Here is a 21,454-nt window from a genome sequence, read left to right on the forward strand (position 1 = left end):
TCTCCGTTTTAAATGGCTTACTCCTTATTCTTAAACTGTGGCCCCTGGTTCTGGCCTCCCCCAACATCGGGAACATGTTTCCTCCCTCTAGCGTGTCCAAGCCCTTAACAATCTTATATGTTTCAATGAGATACCCTCTCATCCTTCTAAACTCCAGAGTGTACAAGCCCAGCTGCTCCATTCTCTCAGCATATGACAGTCCCGCCAACCCGGAATTAACCTTGTTTTGTGTTCTAATATGTGACATGGAGTGAAGTAAAAGAGGCGATTCTGGATTTCTGAGACAAAAGTATACATTGAATCATTTTGCAACAAATCCTTCATGCAACTAGATTGGTACCAGTGTATGGTGTATGCTGCCTCACAGCTCCAGCCAGTCAATGCTGTCCTCTGGTGCTGTTGGTATGGAGTTTGCACGTTCTCACTGTATTTTCTTCTCGCATCCCAGATTTGGAAGATGAACTAGCCATCGTAACATGCCCTCTAGTGTGTAGATGAGTGGTGCAATCTGGAGCGAGTTGATGGGAATGGGGGGAGAATAAAATGTTATGGTATTAATGTTAGTGGAGCGTCACAGTTGATGTGGATTTAGTGAGCTGAAGGGTCTGTTTCTGTGTTTTGTGCTTGTAGACTCAGTTACAGCAGAGATGCATGTGACTGTGGAGGAGGTTTAACATGATTGCAGTGAACATAAGGAAAGGTTTGCAGTTAGGATTTACAATGTTTTAAGATGCAAATGTAAGAATGTGAGAAACATTCTTGGCAGCATCCCTGAAGTCATGGTTATTACAGCAGTTTCAATCTGTGGTATATCTGAGATCCCAAACTAGTTGACCCCTAGTGACAGATGTATTCAATCGACGTAAAGATAGACACAAAATGCTGGAGTAACTCAGGCAACATCTCTGGATGGGAGGAATGGGTGACCTTTCAATACACGCTCGTTGCTCTGATTAAAGAGAAGGTGATATAGTTTAATATGTCAAGGATTGCGGCTGAAAGTGTGCAATACAAACATGAATTATCTGTGTAGGCAGAAACTGCAGATGCTGGTTTACATCAAAGATAGACACAAAATGCTGGAGTAACTCAGCGGAACGGGCAACATCTCAGGAGAGAGGGAATGGGTGGTGATTAATTTTCTAGATTTGCTCACAACCACAAGACCAAAGCAAGAGCTGGGTAACATCAAAATTAGAGTATAAGTGGAACGCTCATCTGTAGGTGGGGATTTTAATAAATCCTCAGACAAACTAGGTCATTCTACAACCCAGGGAAAAGCCGATTGTGCTAGTCAAGTTACAGGGGGGGCAATATTAAGTGAAGCCCAGCATACAGAATTGAATTGAATACTTTATTGTCACATGCGACAGGTCACAGTGAAATTTGTTGTTTGCATAAAGTATGCAAATAGTCGCCCATAAAGGGCACTTACATAATTACAAACCACCCCCCCCCGCCACCCCAGGTCCCCCTTTGATCGTAGTTCCCCTGGTCATAGTGACAAATTTGGGTGTCAGCCACAATGACATTATTGATTACATTTGAGGATAAACACCAGGCAATATCCAGATACGAAATAATGGAAGAGGTTCGATAAATCAATTATTTGGTTCCACTATTTTTAAAGGCACTTCTTATGATGTCAAATGAAGCATAGTTACAGTAGTCCTTGGGGGAATAAATGTTTTGGCTGGGGCTAGTTAGCACAGGCAAGGAACCGTGCACTATAGGGATTAATAGAACCATCTAAAATGAAATGGAAAAATTACCTCAGAAACCTGAGGAGAAAAGGATGAAGGAACACAGGAGGAATCTGGCAAATAGTGGAAAATGGGTAGAAAGCATCGCAGCTGAAACTAGTGATTGACAGAGCTATGGGCTCAGAGCAAATACTACAGTAAGGAATTGAGATTCTTGAGAGTGAAATGGATGAAGTATTACTCATTTTCTGTGCCATACAGGGAGGCCCTTCAGCCCAAGGTACTCAGCAGGGAGATCCTATCAGTTCCCTTTCCCAATAACCCGGCAACATTGTCTCTTGCCCATCAAGCCTTTGATTCTTTTGCCACATCAACACCCTCGGGGCAATTTACAGTAGCCAGTTAACCTAACCCCAGCACATCTTTGGGACTTGCGAAGAAACTGGAGCCCTTGCAAACTCCACATCGGCAGAGCATAGTCAGGATCGAACCCAGGGCGCTGGATCTGTGAGGCAGCAGCACTTTAGCAACTGCTGCACCCCCATGGTGCCTAAGGTCAGGATGAAGTAAAAGTCACGTCGAGTCAAGAGAGTTTATTGTCATGTGTCCCAGATAGGACAATGAAATTCTTGCTTGCTGCAGCACAACGGAGTATTGTAAACATAAATACAGAACAGATCAGTGTGTAGACCATATATACACACATAAATAAACAGATAAAGTGCAATAGGCTGTTATAGTTCAGAGTTTATTTGATGGTGAGTTTAATAGCCTGATGGCTGTGGGGAAGAAGCTGTTCCTGAACCTGGATGTACCAGATTTCAGGCTCCTGTACCTTCTTCCTGGTGGCAGCGGAGAGATGAGTGTGTGGCTAGGATGGTGTGGGTCCTTGATGATGTTGGCAGCCTTTTTGAGGCAGCGACTGCGATAGATTCCCTCGATGGTGGGGAGGTCAGAGCCGATGATGGACTGGGCAGTGTTTACTACTTTTTGTAGTCTTTTCTGCTCCTGGACGCTCAAGTTGTCGAACCAGGCCACAATGCAACCGGTCAGCATGCTCTCTACTGTGCACCTGTAGAAGTTCGAGAAAGTCCTCTTTGACATACCGACTCTCCGTAATCTTCTCAGGAAGTAGAGGCGCTGATGTGCTTTCTTTATGATTGCGTCAGTGTTCTGGGACCAGGAAAGATCTTCGGAAATATGCACGCCCAGGTAATCTGTGCACTGCTAGTTTTACAGATCATTGGTTAGGCCAGACTTAGATTTCAGTGTCCATTTCTGGTTGTGACTCGATAGGGGGGGGTTGTGATGAAGCTAGAGACGGCGCAGATAGGATTTTCAGGAGTGTTGCCTAAACTGGACCTTGCATCATGGGCAGCAGTCTGTAACCTGTACGTCTTTGGAGTGCAGGAGGAAGCCGAAGATCTCGGAGAAAACCAAAGCAGTTGTGGGAATAACGTACAAACTCCACCCAGACAGCACCCGTTGTCGGGATCGAACCCGGGTCTCCGGTGCTGCAAGCGCTGTAAGGCAGCGACTCTACCGTGCATGAGAAATTGGGATTGAAATGAACTGGAGAGAGGATTAGATGCGTTCCATTGACAACATCCAGTCAATGTACTGCAGCAATTAAACAAAAGATATGCTTAATTTTCTACCCAACTGATGGGGTTTAGGTCTGAAGGCATTTGTATAGCGATCTATATAAGGTCATGGCTTTTAATGCTTACATGAAATCACAAGGGAAATCCCCATATCCTTGAAAGGCCACAAAATGGAATCATAATGTCGGGAAGCTGTGTTGAGGGGAAAAGTCAGGGAAGCCTTGTCTCTGGCTGTGACGTCGAGTAAATAAGAGAGGACCTATTTATGCTGACACGTATAAGATGTCAAGTGGTATTGGGTTAGCTAATCCCATGCAGCATCTCAAATTCCACTGGCTTCACATGATGAGCAAGAGATGAACATGGATTTTTAGAAGGTGACTTTGAGACTAGAGTTCCTCATAGAGTTATTAATACCTGGAAAATTATCGCAAGCATGAATTAAAATTCCTGAGGCAGTCGGTGGCTGGCTTTACAGGCAGCAACAGCATCCAGTGTGCCTGTCCAAGCTTACCCAACGTAACATTCATTTTATTTCTTCCCACAGAGTACAATGCCAGTGATCAGCGCCAGGCTTGCAAGAAACATGAACTCTATGTCAGTTTTCGGGACCTCGGGTGGCAGGTAAAAAGAAAATGACATTTCTTTTCACATTTTAGGTGGTCATTTGTTTTGCCCATGACCTCGGAGTTGCTGGGGATGGAAGCAAAATAAACTTAGCAGGTAGCTCTGAATTTAGCCAGACTTGAATGCCAGCCTTGTCTGGGTTGGTACCCCTTTCCCAGCTGAGTGAAAGGTTGGGTCCCATTACAAAGACGTCTAGCCTCCTGCTCCAGAACGTGTTCCAAGGTGGCACTCAGGGAGATGCTAAAATGAGGCCCCATCTGCTCCCTTCAGTGGAAGTAAAAGATCTCTTGGCATTATTTCAAAGATGAACAGCAGTGGTCTCCCTTGTCTTTTGACCCATGCATATCCCTCAGTTGACATTTTCTCTGCAGGCTATTTGGTTGTCATTGTGTTGTTCGCTGTGGGAGTTTGCTCTGAGTGAGTTTGCTGCCAAGTTTCCCCACATGACAGTGATGACTGCAGTTCAGCTTCATGGCTGTCAAAACACATGGATTTTCTGCAATAGATGTGAAAGATGCAATGGTAATACAAATCTATTATTAGTAGCATTAGTTGTAAAGCAAAAGCATGTTTGGGCCAGTGATTACAATCTTGCATCTTCAATTTCCTTTAATGCTGGTCCAACTATCAAGATGCAAGAATGATGAACAGTTTCAGTGCCTGCCTATATCAATGGAGTTCAACATTAAATATTATTTTAATTAAATATTTTTCTACCCTTCGAACCTCGTAATTAACAGTTGTTGAATAACGCAAGCTGCACTGCAAAAATGTTATTAAAACTAAACTCTTAGCTCTTTGAAACATTCATTGACAAAGGGCAAAATTCATAGATTATACTGTGTTTAGTTTGGAGATACAGAGTGGAAACAGGCCCTTTAGCCCACGAGTCCGCACCGACCAGCGATCCCCGCACATTAACACTATCCTACACACACTAGGGACAATTTACACATGCACCAAGCCAGTTAACCTACAAACCTGTACGTCTTTGGAGTGCGGGAGGAAGCCGAAGATCTCGGAGAAAACCAACGCAGTCGTGGGAAAAACCTACAAACTCTACGCACAGACAGCACCCGTAGTCGGGATCGAACCCGGGTCTCCGGTGCTGCAAGCGCTGTAAGGCAGCGACTCTACCGCTGCGCCACCGTGCTGCCCACGGTGCTCGGGACCTGGTTGTTAGGGCACGTTTAACACATCTGAAATATAGAAAGGACTTGCGTTTCGATAACTTCTTCCAGGAGCCTCTTCATCATCAATGAAATAATAGTGAATGTGGGGGCTCTTGTAATACAGGATATATAGGCACCAATCTATACACCTACTATACAGAGACTGGATACCTTGCAGTAAGTGACTCGCCTCCTGCTGTCCTCATTAACAAAGCAACATACGGGAGCATTTGCCTGGGTGAGTGTAGCTCCAACAAATCTCAACAAGATCGATTCCACCCACCTGAATGGCACTCCAGCCACCACCATAACCATCTATCCCCTCCATCACTGGCACACAGCGACTGCATTGCATACTGTCTACAAAATGCACTATAGATAACTCGCCCGAGAGCACCTCACAATCCCGTGACCTGTATTACCAAGATGTTCAGGTCCAGGAGGCAGCTGAGAGCTCCACCACCACAGGGTCCCCATCAGCTCACACATTATCCTGACGGAACTAAAATAACCATCCCTTCATCTTTGCATGGTCTAAACCCTCAAACTCCCTTCCCGTCAGTACCTTGACCTCGTAGACTACAGCAACAGGGCCTGAATCCTCAAACTCCATCTCCATCAGTACCTTGACCTCGTAGACTACAGCAACAGGGCCTGTATCCTCAAACTCCATCTCCATCAGTACCTTGACCCCGTAGACTACAGCAATTTAGGGCGACAGCTCACCACCATCTTGCTGAGGGTAATTAATGATGGGGATTAAATGTTGGTCCAGGTGGCAACACCTAGTTTCCATAAATGAACGGACAAACGTAGCAAACATCGATATGCAGCGCTGTTTCAATGCTGTCGGATGTGCAATAAATATTGTCCAGCACTGGGACGCTCAGTGGCGCAGCGGTAGAGTTGCTGCCTTACAGCACCAGGGACCCGGGTTCGATCCTGACTACGGGTGCGGTCTGTAAGGGGTTTTGTTTGTGTCCAGGCTCCAAAGACGTACAAGTTTGTTAGCTAATTGACTTCTGTAAATCGTAAATTATCCCTGGTGTGTGAGGTAGTGCTAGTGTACGGGGGGGGTGATCGATGTTCGGCGTAGACTCGGTGGGCTGAAGGGCCTGTTTCCACACTGTATCTCTAAAGTCATTCTGCTGATGTCTTCTCTGCTGTCCTAATCTAGCTGAAAGGCTCAGTGAGAGCCCGCCTACTGACACTGGTTGCATCCAATCGCTTCATTTATAATTAGCATCTGTGTTGGCCTGAGGAAATTGTACGTGGAATGCACGTTTAGAAAATGGATGTTGTTCCTGGCAGGAAACTAAAACCACCTGGCATCTGTGCCAGCAGGATCTTATTGCCAGGATCTTTTAGGGTTAGATGTACACATTCATTCAGCCTGCATTGTGTTAATGTGTAGACCCTGAATGTAAGTGACTGGTGGTTTCCAAGAGAAATGATTCTGTTATCTCAGCGAGGCTGTGGAGCTCAGAGTGTGGCGTGCACATGCGATCCAGATGTTGAAATGAGCTTGGCCAGCAGGCCTGCTCGCTGGCTGCTCATGATTACTCTGCCCTGCCGATTGAAGGACCCACTGTAGTTGGAAACGCACCAGTGCTGGTTGCTGGAACGCATTCAGAAAAGAGACGCAATTGATCTGTTGGTTTTAGCTAATTATTATCACTTGTGCTGAGATGCAGTGGAAAACCTTGTGTGCTATTCAGTCGTATCCTAACACACAAGAGGACAACAGATGGCGCAAAGAGAAAAATAGCGGAATGCAGAATCTTGCAGGGCTCGAGCGGTGCGGGGCTAGAGCAAGTGCAGATGAAAAAAATTGCAAGGGCCACGATGGGGTAGATCGGAAGATCAGGAATACACCCCGCGTTTATGAGAGGACTGTTCAGTAGTCTGATAACAGCAGGGAAGAAGGTGAATCTGATGTCAGCGCTTTCAAGCTTTTGTATCTTCTGTCAATGAGCGAGGGAAGAAACGGGGTTTAAATTAGTTAATGGTGACTCCCAACTGACCTCTGCCTCGGGAGTACTCCCTAATGAATCTCTGTCAATGGTCTACATGATTCCCTTTCATTGATCTTGGCCTTGCCCCATGTAACACTCTGCCCTGGGACAACTCCCTCCGTGCAGAAGCCTTGAACTTGATACTTTGTGGCCTGGGATTCCCAGTGAGTGGCTGATGCTCGCTCACCGTACTGTCGGCCCAGTATTTGGGGATCACGGGCTGGACTTTTCAAGCAAACTTCTTCAACCAAGTCCCAGGACAAGGGAAGTTCAAGAGCTCAGAGCCTCAGCCTTTTTCTGAAAGTCCTCTGTCTACAAAGTTCCACTGCTCCACTGTCCTTACAGGTGCATTTCCACCTTTCATCCAGTTGCTTTGATTTTAGTTTTAGAGATACAACGCAGGGACAGGCCCTTCGGCCCAACAAGTCCGCGCCGACCAGCAATCCCCACACTCTAACACTATCCCACACACCCTAGGGACAATTTACAACTTTTGCCGAAGCCAATTAACCTACAAACTTGTATGCCTTTGGAACCTGGGTGGAAATGGGAACACCCAGAGAAAGCCACGTAGGTCACGGGGAGAAACAGACAGACGGTTTGTCTGCCAAACTCGGCACAGACAGCACCCGTAGTCAGGATTGTACCCGGGTCTCTGGCGCTGTAAGGTAGCAACTTTACTCCTGCGCCACTGTGTTAATTTTCTTTCCTTCTTCTTGACCTGCCTTCCCAACTCCTGACGATGTGCCAGCTGCCTCCCATGGACCTCTCTCCACTCTCTGCTCTGGATTTCAGCTGCCTGTCCAGTGGGTTTCAGCTTGGTGCCCTTGTCACCCAGTGCAAGTGGCAGCAGAGTTCGATCGCAAACAGAAGCCTGGTTTAATCTTGCCCCTGCATTTGTGCTGCAGGAATAGTCACACAATTAAAGGTTACATAGAAACATAGAAAATAGGTGCAGGAGTAGGCCATTCGGCCCTTCGAGCCTGCACTGCCATTCAATATGATCATGGCTGATCATCCAACTCAGTATCCTGTACCTGCCTTCTCTCCATACCCCCTGATCCCTTTAGCCACAAGGGCCACATCTAACTCCCTCTTAAATATAGCCAATGAACTGGCCTCAACTACCTTCTGTGGCAGAGAGTTCCACAGATTCACGACTCTCTGTGTGAAAAATGTTTTTCTCATCTCGGTCCTAAAAGATTTCGCCTCGATCCTTAAGCTGTGGCCCCTTGTCCTGGACTTCCCCAACATCGGAAACAATCTTCCTGCATCTAGCCTGTCCAACCCCTTATCAGGATATTTTGCAGTTTTGCTGGGATATTTTGAGCAGTCCTGTAAAGTTTTGACCGATTGATCCTTGATTAAAGAGGCAACTCCTAAATAGAGGCAGATCCCTTTGTTGTTATTAAACTTCTTGTCTCGTGCTTCATTAATAATAATAATAATAATAATGTTTTGTTTATAGGGACAGTGCATATTAATGAACATTTTGCATGTAAATATGCGAGATTGTAGCCAATCAGTAGCTAATTTCCGTCTCTAGTCATTGGATATTTATTGAGCACAAAACACCAATGTTGGACACTTGGCACATGATCCTGGCCATTCCCAAATATGTTGATCATGTTATTTCTCCTGATACTTGTGTGCGCACACTACTAGTCTGTGTTACTGGGTGGTGCTTGAAGCACTGTAATCGGACGGTGCCCTCTAGGAAGACTCCTGTTAATTATCTGTGAGTTTCTGCTGGAATGCCAATCGATTATACACATTTATTCTCTGCAGTGATTCAGGGTTCCCTCTTTTTTCCTTGCCAGCAGTAATAACTTTGGGACCACTTGGGCATGGATGCTGAGAGCCATTTACACGCGTGTTATGCAGAGAGTGGTGAATTTGTGGAATTCTCTGCCACAGAAGGTAGTTGAGGCCAGTTCATTGGCTATATTTAAGAGGGAGCTAGATGTGGCCCTTGTGGCTAAAGGGATCAGGGGGTATGGAGAGAAGGCAGGTACAGGATACTGAGTTGTATGATCAGCCATGATCATAATGAATGGCGGTGCAGGCTCGAAGGGCTGAATGGCCTACTCCTGCACAAATGTGCATAGTCGATTGGCATTCCAGGAGCTCAAAACCACGCAGATGAGTGGAGAACGTTCAGGGGTTTGGGAGGGAAGTCTTCAATGCAACACCGCAGCACGTTGCATGCCCTTAAACCAAAAACATTACTATTTTGGAGAAAAAATGACTTGCTTTTTATTAGCACTTGTGTCTTCCTGAAGATAGACACAAAATGTTGGAGCAACTCAGCGGGTCAGGCAATATCTCTGGAGAAAAGGAATGGGTGGCATTTCGGGTCGAGATCTTTCTTCAGACTGAGAATGGGGGAGAGGGAAACGAGCGATTACCGAATGTAAACGGACGAGCTTCTTCCTGATGTTGTTCAAAGCCGATGAAATATTAATGCTTCTCTACATCAGCGAGACCAAGCGCAGGCTTGGCCATTGTTCCGCTCAGTCTGTCTTAACCTACCTGATCTCCTGGTGGCTCAGCACTCCAACCCCCTCCCATTCCCAATCTGACCTTTCTATCCATTGTCGGAGTGAGGCCCAGCGTAAATTGGAGGAACAGCACCTTGTATTTCGATTGGGTAGTTTACACACCAGCCGTATGAACATTGACTTCAATTCAATTCAATTCAACTTTAATGTCATTGCACAAATACAAGTATGGGTACAACGAAATGCAGTTTAGCGTCAGTCCGTAGTAATAGTGCAATATAGGAATAAAAATACAGAGTAAGCAAACAATGTGGACGGAGAGACTGGAGAAATCTATCGGCGGGACTCCGAGTTCAGCAGTGTGATAGTGTTGTTGAAGAAGCTGTTCCTCATCCTACTAGTACGAGACCTGAGGCTCCTGTACCGCCTCCCTGATGGGAGGAGGGCAAACAGCCCATGGTTGGGGTGGGAGGGGTCTTTGATGATCTTCCCGGCCCGTCTCAGACACCGTTTTCGGTGGAGGGCATCCATGGCAGGGAGCGGGGCACCGATGATGTACTGAGCGGTTTTCACCACCCATTGTAGTGCCTTCCTGTCTGGCTACGGTGCAACTGCTGTACCATACCGTGAAGCAGGTGGTCAGGATGCTCTCGATGGTACAGCGGTAAAAGTTGGTCAGGATCTGGGGGGACGTGGTGTTTTCTTGAGCCTCCTCAGGAAGTAAAGGCGCTGCTGCGCCTTTTTGATCAGCTTGGAGGTGTTGAGGGACCAGGACAGATCCTCCGAGATGTGTACCCCGAGGAATTTGTAGTTGGAGACGCGCTCCACCTCAGTCCCGTTTATATGGATGGGGGTATGTCTGCCCCCTCTGATCTTCCTGAAGTCAACAATAATTTCCTTCGTCTTCTTGGAGTTGAGGACGAGGTTATTATTGGCACACCAGGTTGTCAGGTGCTGGACCTCATCCCTGTAGGCTGACTCGTCGTTGTCACTGATCAGTCCTACCACCGTGGTGTCATCAGCAAACTTAATGATGGCGTTGGATCCGTACTTAGGGATGCAGTCGTGGGTGAAGAGGGAGTAGAGGAGAGGGCTGAGCACACAGCCCTGTGGCACGCCGGTGTTCAGTGTTATAGTGGAGGAGGTGAGGTTGTTGACCCTAACAGACTGTGATCTGTTGGTGAGGAAATCCAGTGTCCAATTGCAGAGGGAGGTGGAGATGCCAAGTCCGCTGAGTTTGGTGATCAAGCTGGCAGGGATGAGAGTGTTAAAGGCGGAGCTGAAATCAATGAACAGCAACCTGATGTAGGTGTTGTTGTTGTCCAGGTGGGTCAGGGCAGATTGTAGGGCCGCCAATATGGCGTCCTCTGTAGACCTGTTGGTCCGGTAGGCAAACTGATGGGGGTCCAGTGTGGGGGGGAGGCTGGCTTTGAGGTGAGCCAAGATCAGCCGCTCAAAGCACTTAGCAATGACAGGGGTGAGTGCCACTGGGCGGAAATCGTTGAGACTCCCTGTAGCTGACTGTTTGGGCACTGGCACAATGGTTGATGTCTTGAGGCAAGTGGGGACAACACCCTGGGCCAGTGACAGGGATAGTTGTCCAGCACATGCCCTGAGCACCCGCCCGGGGATGCCATCGGGGCCGGCAGCTTTGTGCTCATTCACCTTGCTCAGTGCATCTTGTACAGCAGAGGTGGAGAGACTGACGGGTTGTTCATTCGGGGGTGGGGCAACTTTGATGGCAGGAGTTTTGTTGTCCCGGTCAAAGCGAGCATAGAAATGGTTTAGCTCGTCAGGAAGGGAGGCGTTGTCTGGGGGGGGGTGTTAACTTTATGGTGATCGGCAATGGATTTGATTCCTTGCCACATGCGCCTGGGGTCGGAGTTGTTTTGGAAATGTTTGGGACACATTTATCTGTTTTGTAGTAAATGCCTACTATTTTCTGTGTGCTTAAGCAAAGCAAGAATTTCATTGTCCTATACAGGGACACATGACAATAAACTCACTTGAACTTGAAATGCTCCTCAATCCGCCGTTTGTGATTAAGTTTAGCATTCCTAATTCCCTTTTTCAGATTGGCCCTGGATGAGCTGTATCCCTCAGCGTTGCCAGATCTGAAAGCGGCATCGCGAGCCTTCAGCAGGAGTCTGACCTCCCTGCTCATCCACGGCTTCTGGTTAGGGAAGATCTTTATCTCTTTGTGGGTAGTGACGTTGTCAGTGCAGAATTTTATATAGTCCAAAACGGTTGAGGTGTATGAGTTGATGTCCACTTGGGAGTTAAAGGTGGCCTGGGTGGCAAACAGAATCCAGTCTGTTTGCTGAAACTGTTCCTGTAAAACAGAGACAGCCCCCTCAGGCCAAACCTTCACTGTCCTCACGGTAGGTTTCACACGTCTGATCAGAGGTGTGTATTTGGGGAGCAGGAACAGAGAGAGGTGGTCAGACTGTCCAAGGTGGGGGAGGGGGAGGGCTTTGTAGGCTTCAGTAATATTAGTATATACTAAGTCCAGAATATTTAAGGTTGGAGTGGTTAAAATCACCCGCAACAATAAATGCCCCCTCTGGGTGTGCAGTTCTCTAACTTCAGAAAGTCCTTGCTTTCTCTCTTCATTCCCTTCCCTTCCCAGTTCTCCCACCATTCCCACTGTTTCCCCTCACATCCCACCAAAGATGTACAGGTTTGTAGATGAATTGGCTTCGGTAAAATTTGAAAATTGTCCCTGGGGTGTAGGATAATGCAGGATAATGGGTGACGTTTTGAGTCGAGACCCTGAAGAATGCCCTGAAGAAGGATCTCGACCCGAAACGTCACCCATTCCTTCTCTCCAGAGATGCTGCCTGTCCTGCTGAGTTACTCCAGCTTTATCTTCGGTTTAAACGAGCATCTGTATTTCCTTCATCCACAGAATATAAACACAGTTCAGACACAGCATTATTGCCACAAGTGTTCCAGTCATTTTTTTTTTAATGCTAGGATTTGGCCAGATCACTCTGAAAAAAAAAGCCACCGGATCTTTTGTGTCCACTTGTCAGGGGTTCTGCTTAGGGTCTCCTCTGAATACCTGCACCTCTGGAAGAGGAGTGGTCCCTCTGGGGTCGTCCTAGATCTCTGCACTTGAGCCTCTGGGGAGAGGCTTGAGCAGAATGTGCAGAATGTTAATGCTTTCCAGATCTCCATGATCTGATTTGCCTCCTTATCCAGCTCATCCTATCCTTGTCAGCTCCAAGGATTCTCCCTTTAATAAGGCATCAAGGATTTAGAAATCATTTGGGTTCCTTTTCCAAGGCAGTCCATTTAATTTTTGTATTTAGTAGGTACATGGAAACATAGAAACATAGAAAATAGGTGCAGGAGTAGGCCATTCGGCCCTTCGAGCCTGCACCGCCATTCAATATGATCATGGCTGATCATCCAACTCGGTATCCTGTACCTGCCTTCTCTCCATACCCCCTGATCCCTTTAGCCACAAGGGCCACATCTAACTCCCTCTTAAATATAATATAGAAACATAGAAAATAGTCGTGGTACATTGTGGTGGTGGTTAAATTACGGGACTAGCATTCTGAGGCCTGGGTCTGAGATAAGTGTTTGAATTCCACCCAGGCATCTGGGAATTCATCTTAAATCTGGAATAAGGAGCTCATATTGATGGCATGGCCATAGGGTGCATCAGTTTGTCATTAAAATCTCAGCCGCTTCACTGTTTTTGTTGAAAGAAAATCGGTCATTCTTGCCCACTTGAATTGTGACTGCAGCCCCACAAAATGTGGTTGACATTTCTGTTTTCTCCACGCTTTAGACTTGAGAGATACAGAGCGGAAACGCTCCCGTCGGTCCACAGAGTCCGCGCTGATCAGCACTCACCCCCGTACGCTAACATTATCCTACACCCCAGGGACAATTTGCAATTTTTACCGAAGCCAATTCATCTACAAACCTGTACATCTTTGGTGGGATGTGAGGGGAAAGCGGAGCACCCGGAGAAAACCCACATGGTCGCAGAGAGCAAACAAATATGTACAGACAGTACCTGTAGTCAGGATCAAACCCGGATCTCTGACGCTGTAAGGCAGCAGCTCTACCACAACGCCACTATGCTGCCCCGATCCTGGGCAAATAGGGACGTACAACAGATTCAGATTCAAACTTTATTGTCATTGTGCAGTGTGCAAGTACAGAGACAACGAAATGCAGTTAGCATCTCACCCAGAAGTGCAAACACAGGATAATGGAACAGTAAAATGTATATACAGTAACAGTAGTACAATTTTCGGGGAGGGGAGGGAGATCAGTCACTGGGGGAAGGAGTGTCCGGGGGGGATGACTGGCAAAATCACCAAGGTGCAGAGGTAAGTGGGGTAAAAACCGCAGGGAAGAAGCTGTTCCTGAAGCTGCTGGTCCGGGAATGTAGCGCCTTCCAGATGGGAGGAGGGTAAACATTCTGTGGTTGGGGTGAGAGCAGTCCTTGGTGATGCGTTGGGCAGTTTTCACCACTCTCTGCAGTGCTTTCCGGTCGGAGACAGAGCAGTTGCCATACCATACTGTGATACAGTTAGTAAAGATGCTTTCGATGGCGCAGCGGTAGAAGTTCACCAGAATCTGAGGAGACAGATGGACTCTTGACCAGTGTTGAGGTATTGTGGGTGCCTCTAAATCCTGCCTCTCTGCGACTCCCACTAATGTTTAAAGGAAGAGTAGACACACAGAATTGCAGATGCTGGAATCTTGAGCCAAAGCGCAAAGTACTGGAGGAATTTAGCAGGTCAGGCAGCACCTCTGGAGGACATGGACAGGCAACGCTTTGGGTTGGGACACGATGGGTCCTGACCCGAAATGTCCAACCATGTCCTCCATAGATGCTGCCTGACCAGATGAGTTCCACCAACATTCTTTTAAAATAAAATAGGTTTATTTGTTATGATTGCGCAGGGATCATTGAGGTTTTGCCTTTGCAAGATTGGCTTCTCGTGTGGCATAGTATACAGGGCAGTGCACCTCACTCAGTTTGGCCTTGCCATTAATGATCCACACCACTCCTCTGTGCCGTTCAAGTAGGATCAGCCCAGACTTGCTAGTAGTCTCTGTACAGTAATCACCAACAGGAAATATATCTCATCAGGTCTGAATTGTTATATGGTCTGAGTGTGTTATATCTGGACTTTCAGAAGGCTTTCGACAAGGTCCCACATAAGAGATTAGTATACAAACTTAAAGCACACAGTATTGGGGGTTCAGTATTGATGTGGATAGAGAACTGGCTGGCAAACATGAAGCAAAGAGTAGGAGTTAATGGGTCCTTTTCAGAATGGCTGGCAGTGACTAGTGGGGTACCGCAAGGCTCAGTGCTGGGACACCAGCTATTTACAATATATATTAATGATCTGGACGAGGGAATTGAATGCAACATCTCCAAGTTTGCGGATGATACAGAGGTTATCGACTTTGGTGGCAAAAACAGGAAAGTAGACTATTATCTGAATGGTGGCCGATTAGGAAAAGGGGAAATGCAACGAGACCTGGGTGTCATGGTACATGGTACAGTCATTGAAAGTAGGCATGCAGGCACAGCAGGCAGTGAAGAAAGCGAATGGTATGTTAGCATTCATAGCAAAAGGATTTGAGTATAGGAGCAGGGAGGTTCTACTGCAGTTGTACAGGGTCTTGGTGAGACCACACCTGGAGTATTGCGTACAGTTTTGGTCTCCTAATCTGAGGAAAGACATCCTTGCCATAGAGGGAGTACAGAGAAGGTTCACCAGACTGATTCCTGGGATGTCAGGACTTTCATATGAAGAACGACTGGATAGACTCGGCTTGTACTCGCTAGAATTTAGAAGATTGAGGGGGGATCTTATAGAAACTTACAAAATTCTTAAGGGGTGGGACAGGCTAGATGCAGGGAGATTGTTCCCGATGTTGGGGAAGTCCAGAACAAGGGGTCACAGTTTAAGGATAAGGGGGAAATCTTTTAGGACCGAGATGAGAAAAACATTTTTCACACAGAGAGTGGTGAATCTGTGGAATTCTCTGCCACAGAATATAGTTGAGGCCAGTCATTGGCTATATTTAAGAGGGAGTTAGATGTGGCCCTTGTGGCTAAAGGGATCAGGGGGTTTGGAGAGAAGGCAGGTACAGGATACTGAGTTGGATGATCAGCCATGATCATATTGAATGGCAGTGCAGGCTCGAAGGGCCGAATGGCCTCCTCCTGCACCTATTTTCTATGTTTCTATGAAGGATTGCATCAAATATCGTCACGTGTTGACTCTGAATGAGACTAGAACTGCAACATTTGCTTGGAGATGGGCCAGGCTACATTCAGCCCCTTAAATTCATGCACAAGTAAAACCTCTTGCTGAACTAGGTGATGTAAATCGTCCTCTTCCCCCCCCCCCCCCCCCCCCCCCGGTTCCCTCTGAATCAATGCCTTTACCGAGTCAGCCAGTAGTGTAGAGTGGAGAGTTGCTGGCACTGATAGAGAGGCAGAGAGCAGTTGTCTCAATGTGGTAAAATGCAAAAGCCAGGATCCATTGACAGTTTCGTTCTTACTATCCAAATCAGGAAATATAATAATTTGCATGGAATATTTAGTTTCCATACATCTCAATGCAACCAAAAAATTAATAGGAATAGAGACTTTCAGAAGGCTTTCGACAAGGTCCCGCATAAGAGATTAGTATATACACTTAAAGCACACGGTATTGGGGATTCAGTATTGATGTGGATAGAGAACTGGCTGGCAGACAGGAAGCAAAGAGTAGGAGTAAACGGGTCCTTTTCACAATGGCAGGCAGTGACTAGTGGGGTACCGCAAGGCTCAGTTCTGGGACCCCAGCTATTTACGATATATATTAATGATTTGGACGAGGGAATTGAATGCAACATCTCCAAGTTTGCGGATGACACGAAGCTGGGGGGCAGTGTTAGCTGTGAGGAGGATGCTAAGAGGCTGCAAGGAGACTTGGATAGGCTGGGTGAGTGGGTAAATTTTCACACATAATAACAGTAAAAACAATCCAGTCCCTGATGAAACAGTATAAATAGTTAAAAGCAAGTAAAACAGCAACATTAAAATACAGTAAAAACAGTCATTAAAATCCAGGGCAGCTGATTTGAGTGGCCAGTGCCAGAGTTATTAAAATGTCAGTGCAAAACATGCATATCAGTGTATGCAGCAAGCTGCTTCCCTCCTTCACAGTCATGTAAGTAAGGAATCTCCGGGTCACATACTTCAGGTTTGCTTTTTGAAAGTATTTAACTATCCAGCTTTGCTAGAAGGCATGAATGCTTCAGCACTTAGCAGCTGTGTTGCTAAAGTGTTTATGTTCATAGTTCCTCTGAAACTTCCCCACCCCAGCCAAATAATATTGCCTGGAGTGTTCCTGTTTGCTGAACGGATACCGCACTGCCGGGTTTGTTACTGAGAAAGGCACGACAAGAGGAATGTTCTAACGCTTAACCCTGACCTGCACGGTGCTGTGATCTCGTGCAGGGGCAGGGGATGGAGTTGCTGTGATTGTTCTCCTTGCCCGTGAGAGTGGGAGAAAGGGGGGTCAGCTCGAGCTCCTAGCGTGTAGTCAAGCGACTAATACTGGAAACTCGAAGTTAATTGTCAAGTAACCGAGGGGCAAGAGCGGACTTTGATACACTCGCTTCCTGGCTGGGTCTTGTAGTTCTTGAAAATCTCTTGGAACAATTTTAAGTATAACAGTTTCTCTCCAATTCTAACGCTCTTCCCTCAATTAAAATGGTCAATTCTCTGAATCCCTCCCTCTCCCACCCAAACAAACTGCAGCTGCCTGAAATGTTTGAGCCTCTCAGCGTGTCAGTCTCTTTTCTAGATGTTTCTGGAAAGCTGTGTGTGTGCCTACTACAGGTGGCACAGCTGGCAGAGCTGTTGCCTCGGGGTCCAAGTAACTCGGCCTCAATCCACACCTCTGGTGCTGTCAGTGTGGAGTTTGCACGTTCTCCCTGTAACAGAAGACAGACACAAAAAGCTGGAGTAGCTCAGCGGGACGTTTCGGGATGAGACCCTTCTCCAGACACTGTTTTGGGTCGAGACCCTTCTCCAGAGATGCTCCAGCTTTTTGTGTCTATCTTCGATTTAAACCAGCATCTGCAGTTCCTTCTTACACACACCCTGTGACAATGTGGGTCTCCTCCCACATTCCAAAGTGTTGCTTGGTTTGTTGACCACTACCATGTTCCTGGTGTAGTTGGGAATTGTTGGGAATTGTTGGGAATGTGGGAAGAATGGATTATTGCGACAATTAATGTGGGAATGGGATTGCTCCGTGAGCTGGGATAGACCTATGGGCCAAACTGGCTTCCTCCACTGTCACATGGAAATATGAAATATATAAGGACATCAAAGTTTACAGGGAGAAGGCAGGAGAATGGGATTGAGAGGGAAGAATTGATCCGCTACGATTAAATGAGAGTAGGCTTGATGGGCCAAATGGCCTAATTCTGCTCCTATATCTTACGGTCTCATCGAAATATTTTGTGATAGTGGTATGAAATACTTTAAGGGGAATGGGGCATTTTGTTATTCAGTTTACATATTTACTCCAATTTGATCAATCTCGGTAGTTGAGCATTATTATACCAAGGTCAGGTTGTGATCTCTGGCTATTGCTGCTGATGTTCCCATGATCTGATCTTAGGTTCTCCATTAGATGGTTGCTTTCTCGTGCTGCTAACACATATTCTGGCCTAACACATATTCTAACACGTATTCCCTCGTGTTTGCAGTTTGCATCCTCCTCTCCACACAGTACTGGGTTGTCACTCGATTTGCAATGAGCACCTCTTCCCGTTTTGCTGATTTTTTCCAGGCATGCAATTCAAAGGTTAACATTGGGAGATCATTTCCTTGCTACAAGCAGTGAAGGAAGGACAGTGCAAGCAGTACTATCTGTACAGCTCATTTCACAGGCTCTGGCCAACAGCCATTGATGTCCTTTAGAATATATTGCAGCACCATGCACAGTAGTGAGATAATATGTGGCTGATCTGTTTTAATGCTGTTGGTTCAGGGATAATGCCACAAATCCTTATTATCTGTTGACTTACCATCCTTGATCTGGAGCATTTGGGCTGGGTATGTGACTGGGGGCTGGTTATCGGGAAGCCGGTAGCATGGGTGGGTTTATGTACGGATGAAATTTACTAGCTAAAACTTACTTAGTTACTTACTTACTTAAAAACTTACTTGCATATCCATGGAAAGTTGATTGCTGTGCGACTCTTTGCTTTGGCATCATTGCCAGCAGCCACAATTGTGTACACATTTCTCCATTATTTATACGAAACCCGTTCCCTTGACGCTTGTGAATATTGAGGACTTTACACCCCTGCCCAGCTTCCCATCATTGCTGCAGGACGGTCCTCCCAGAGGAGCAGAGGCTTGGCTTAGCAGCCCGTCTGCAAGATAGTCCCTCCTACAATGCAGCACTGCTTCCGTGTGGCATTGGATGGTCGGCCTGGATTATTTTGCTCAAGTTTCAGCAGTGCAACGGAATCTTCCAACTAAGGAGATTGTGACTGGGGATATAAGATGCGAAGGAAATCTCCAATGTACTGATCAAGGCCAGCTGTGGGACCTGGCGGGCTGCGGACAGCCGCCGACCAGGCCCTGCCCTTCCCCGAAGACCAGAGACCGGGAGGATGGAGCGACATTTGGCGACGATATCGGATGCGAAGGGCAAAGCCGGTCGGCGAAGGAGCCGGGGAATAGCCTACCGAGCCCTCAATGTTGGCACAAAGGTGGATGGGCGAGGAGAGGAACGTTGGTCTGCTGGTCGAACCACACATCCAAGGAAGGCGATGGATGGAGGCCCACAGCACAGCCTGGGGCTTGTCTGCGTCGGGCACCACTAACAAGAACTAGAGCTTGAAAATGGCGCCAAAAACTGATCCACTTGCATGTGGATTATTTCTGTCCACGTTGCTAATCGGGATGTGCATAAGTATGTCCATACTCTACTAGACTGTATGTAAGAAAATAGTATCACTGTGCATCTGCACGTGACAATATATCACCTTGTTTTGAATGTGTGTGGACGAGGCAATGTACCTCAGGCTGTGACTGATCTATTGGGCCAAGTAATAGGTTGGGAAGGGGCAGATAATCTTGGTGTTAAGGGCATTTTATTTATCCATGGAAGTGTGATGTGATTCACCACACAAGGCTCTTTGAACGGAAATCCCTGTACTAATTCTTTGCTGGACCTGTCCAATCGTATTTTCCTCCTCCATAACTCCAATTATTTTTCTCCTTGGGTACTGGCCTCTGAATCTAACTTTTGGATGTGCCTCCGTAAGCCTTCCATGCGGTGCAGTCCCGATCATAATTTAGCATGTAAGAAATTATTTCCTGCTGCTTCTGTGTAACTGAATCAAAGCAAATCCATTTTCAGGTGAGCTGGTTAAAAGTAAACATACCCTGTTCTCACCGCACGGTACTGTATCTGTGAGGATACAGTCAGGCAACATCCCTGGAGAACATGGACAGGTGATATTTTGGGTTGGGACTCTTCTTCAGACTGTTTGTAGAGGGGGAGAGAAGGAAGGTGGAAAATAAGTCACCCCTCAGCCTCCTCTACAGAAACAGGAATAGGAATCTGGTTAAAGGAAAAAGTGGGTGTGTAGACCTCTGGAGGGGAGAACAAGGGCAGAGAGAAGATAGAGTGTAAAGTTTCCAGGTTTGTTCTCCTCACCCCCTACATCAGACTGAAGAAGGGTCTCCACCTGAAACATTATCTATCCATGTTCTCCAGGGAAGCTGCCCCATTCTTCCTAACCAGAAATGCTGCTTGACCCGCTGAGTTACTCCAGCACTTTGCGTGCTTTTGTGTATTAACCAGCATCTGCAGTTCTTTGTTTCTACATTTGATCCTTTTGCAGTTGTACAGCTTGTGGCACTAGAAGAGTATTGACACATTTGAGTATAGGAGCAGGGAGGTTCTACTGCAGTTGTACAGGGTCTTGGTGAGACCACACCTGGAGTATTGTGTACAGTTTTGGTCTCCTAATCTGAGGAAAGACATCCTTGCCATAGAGGGAGTATAGAGAAGGTTCACCAGACTGATTCCTGGGATGGCAGGACTTTCATATGAAGAAAGACTGGATAGATTCGGCTTGTATTTGCTAGAATTTAGAAGATTGAGGGGTGATCTTATAGAAACTTACAAAATTCTTAAGGGGTTGGCAGGCTAGATGCAGGAAGATTATTCCATATGTTGGGGAAGTCCAGAACAAGAGGTCACAGTTTAAGGTTAAGGGGGAAGTCTTTTAGGACCGAGATGAGAAAATCATTATTTACACAGAGTGGTGAATCTCTGGAATTCTCTGCCACAGAAGGTAGTTGAGGCCAGTTCATTGGCTATATTTAAGAGGGAGTTAGATGTGGCCCTTGTGGCTAAAGGGATCAGGGAGTATGGAGAGAAGGCAGGTACAGGATACTGAGTTGGATGATCAGCCATGATCATATTGAATGGCGCTGCAGGCTCGAAGGGCCGAATGGCCTACTCCTGCACCTATTTTCTATGTTTCTAGAAGGGGGTAGTTTGTACCTGCCTCGAGTCCCATTAACGACCCTGTCCCAAGCTCAGATATCTCCTGCCCCAGGAGTTGGGATAGTGTACTATTTAGAATTAATTATCTTTGTCACTCTCTCCCTTCCTTTTAGTTGTTTTCCCCAGTTTGCCTCATCCTGCCTTTTGTGAATCTTGGAGACACATGAAAATAGATGTTAAAATCTGGAGCAAAAAGCGAGCTGCTGGAGGAGCTCAGCAGCATCCGTTGGGGCAAAGGACATTAACAATT

At 46.6% G+C, this 21,454-nt stretch overlaps 1 protein-coding gene across 1 annotated transcript in view; it reads left to right on the forward strand.

The window, feature by feature from the left end:
- bmp6 (bone morphogenetic protein 6) overlaps positions 1–21,454 on the forward strand; it is a 140,024-nt gene that overhangs the window by 110,698 nt on the left and 7,872 nt on the right. Inside the window, exon 5 of the mRNA XM_033019025.1 lies at positions 3,855–3,931. Coding sequence (XP_032874916.1) covers positions 3,855–3,931 — 77 coding nt within the window. The remainder of the gene's footprint in view (positions 1–3,854; positions 3,932–21,454) is intronic.

The sequence above is a fragment of the Amblyraja radiata genome, chromosome 4 (genome assembly GCF_010909765.2).
Source record: "Amblyraja radiata isolate CabotCenter1 chromosome 4, sAmbRad1.1.pri, whole genome shotgun sequence".
NCBI classification, from domain to species: Eukaryota; Metazoa; Chordata; class Chondrichthyes; order Rajiformes; family Rajidae; genus Amblyraja; species Amblyraja radiata.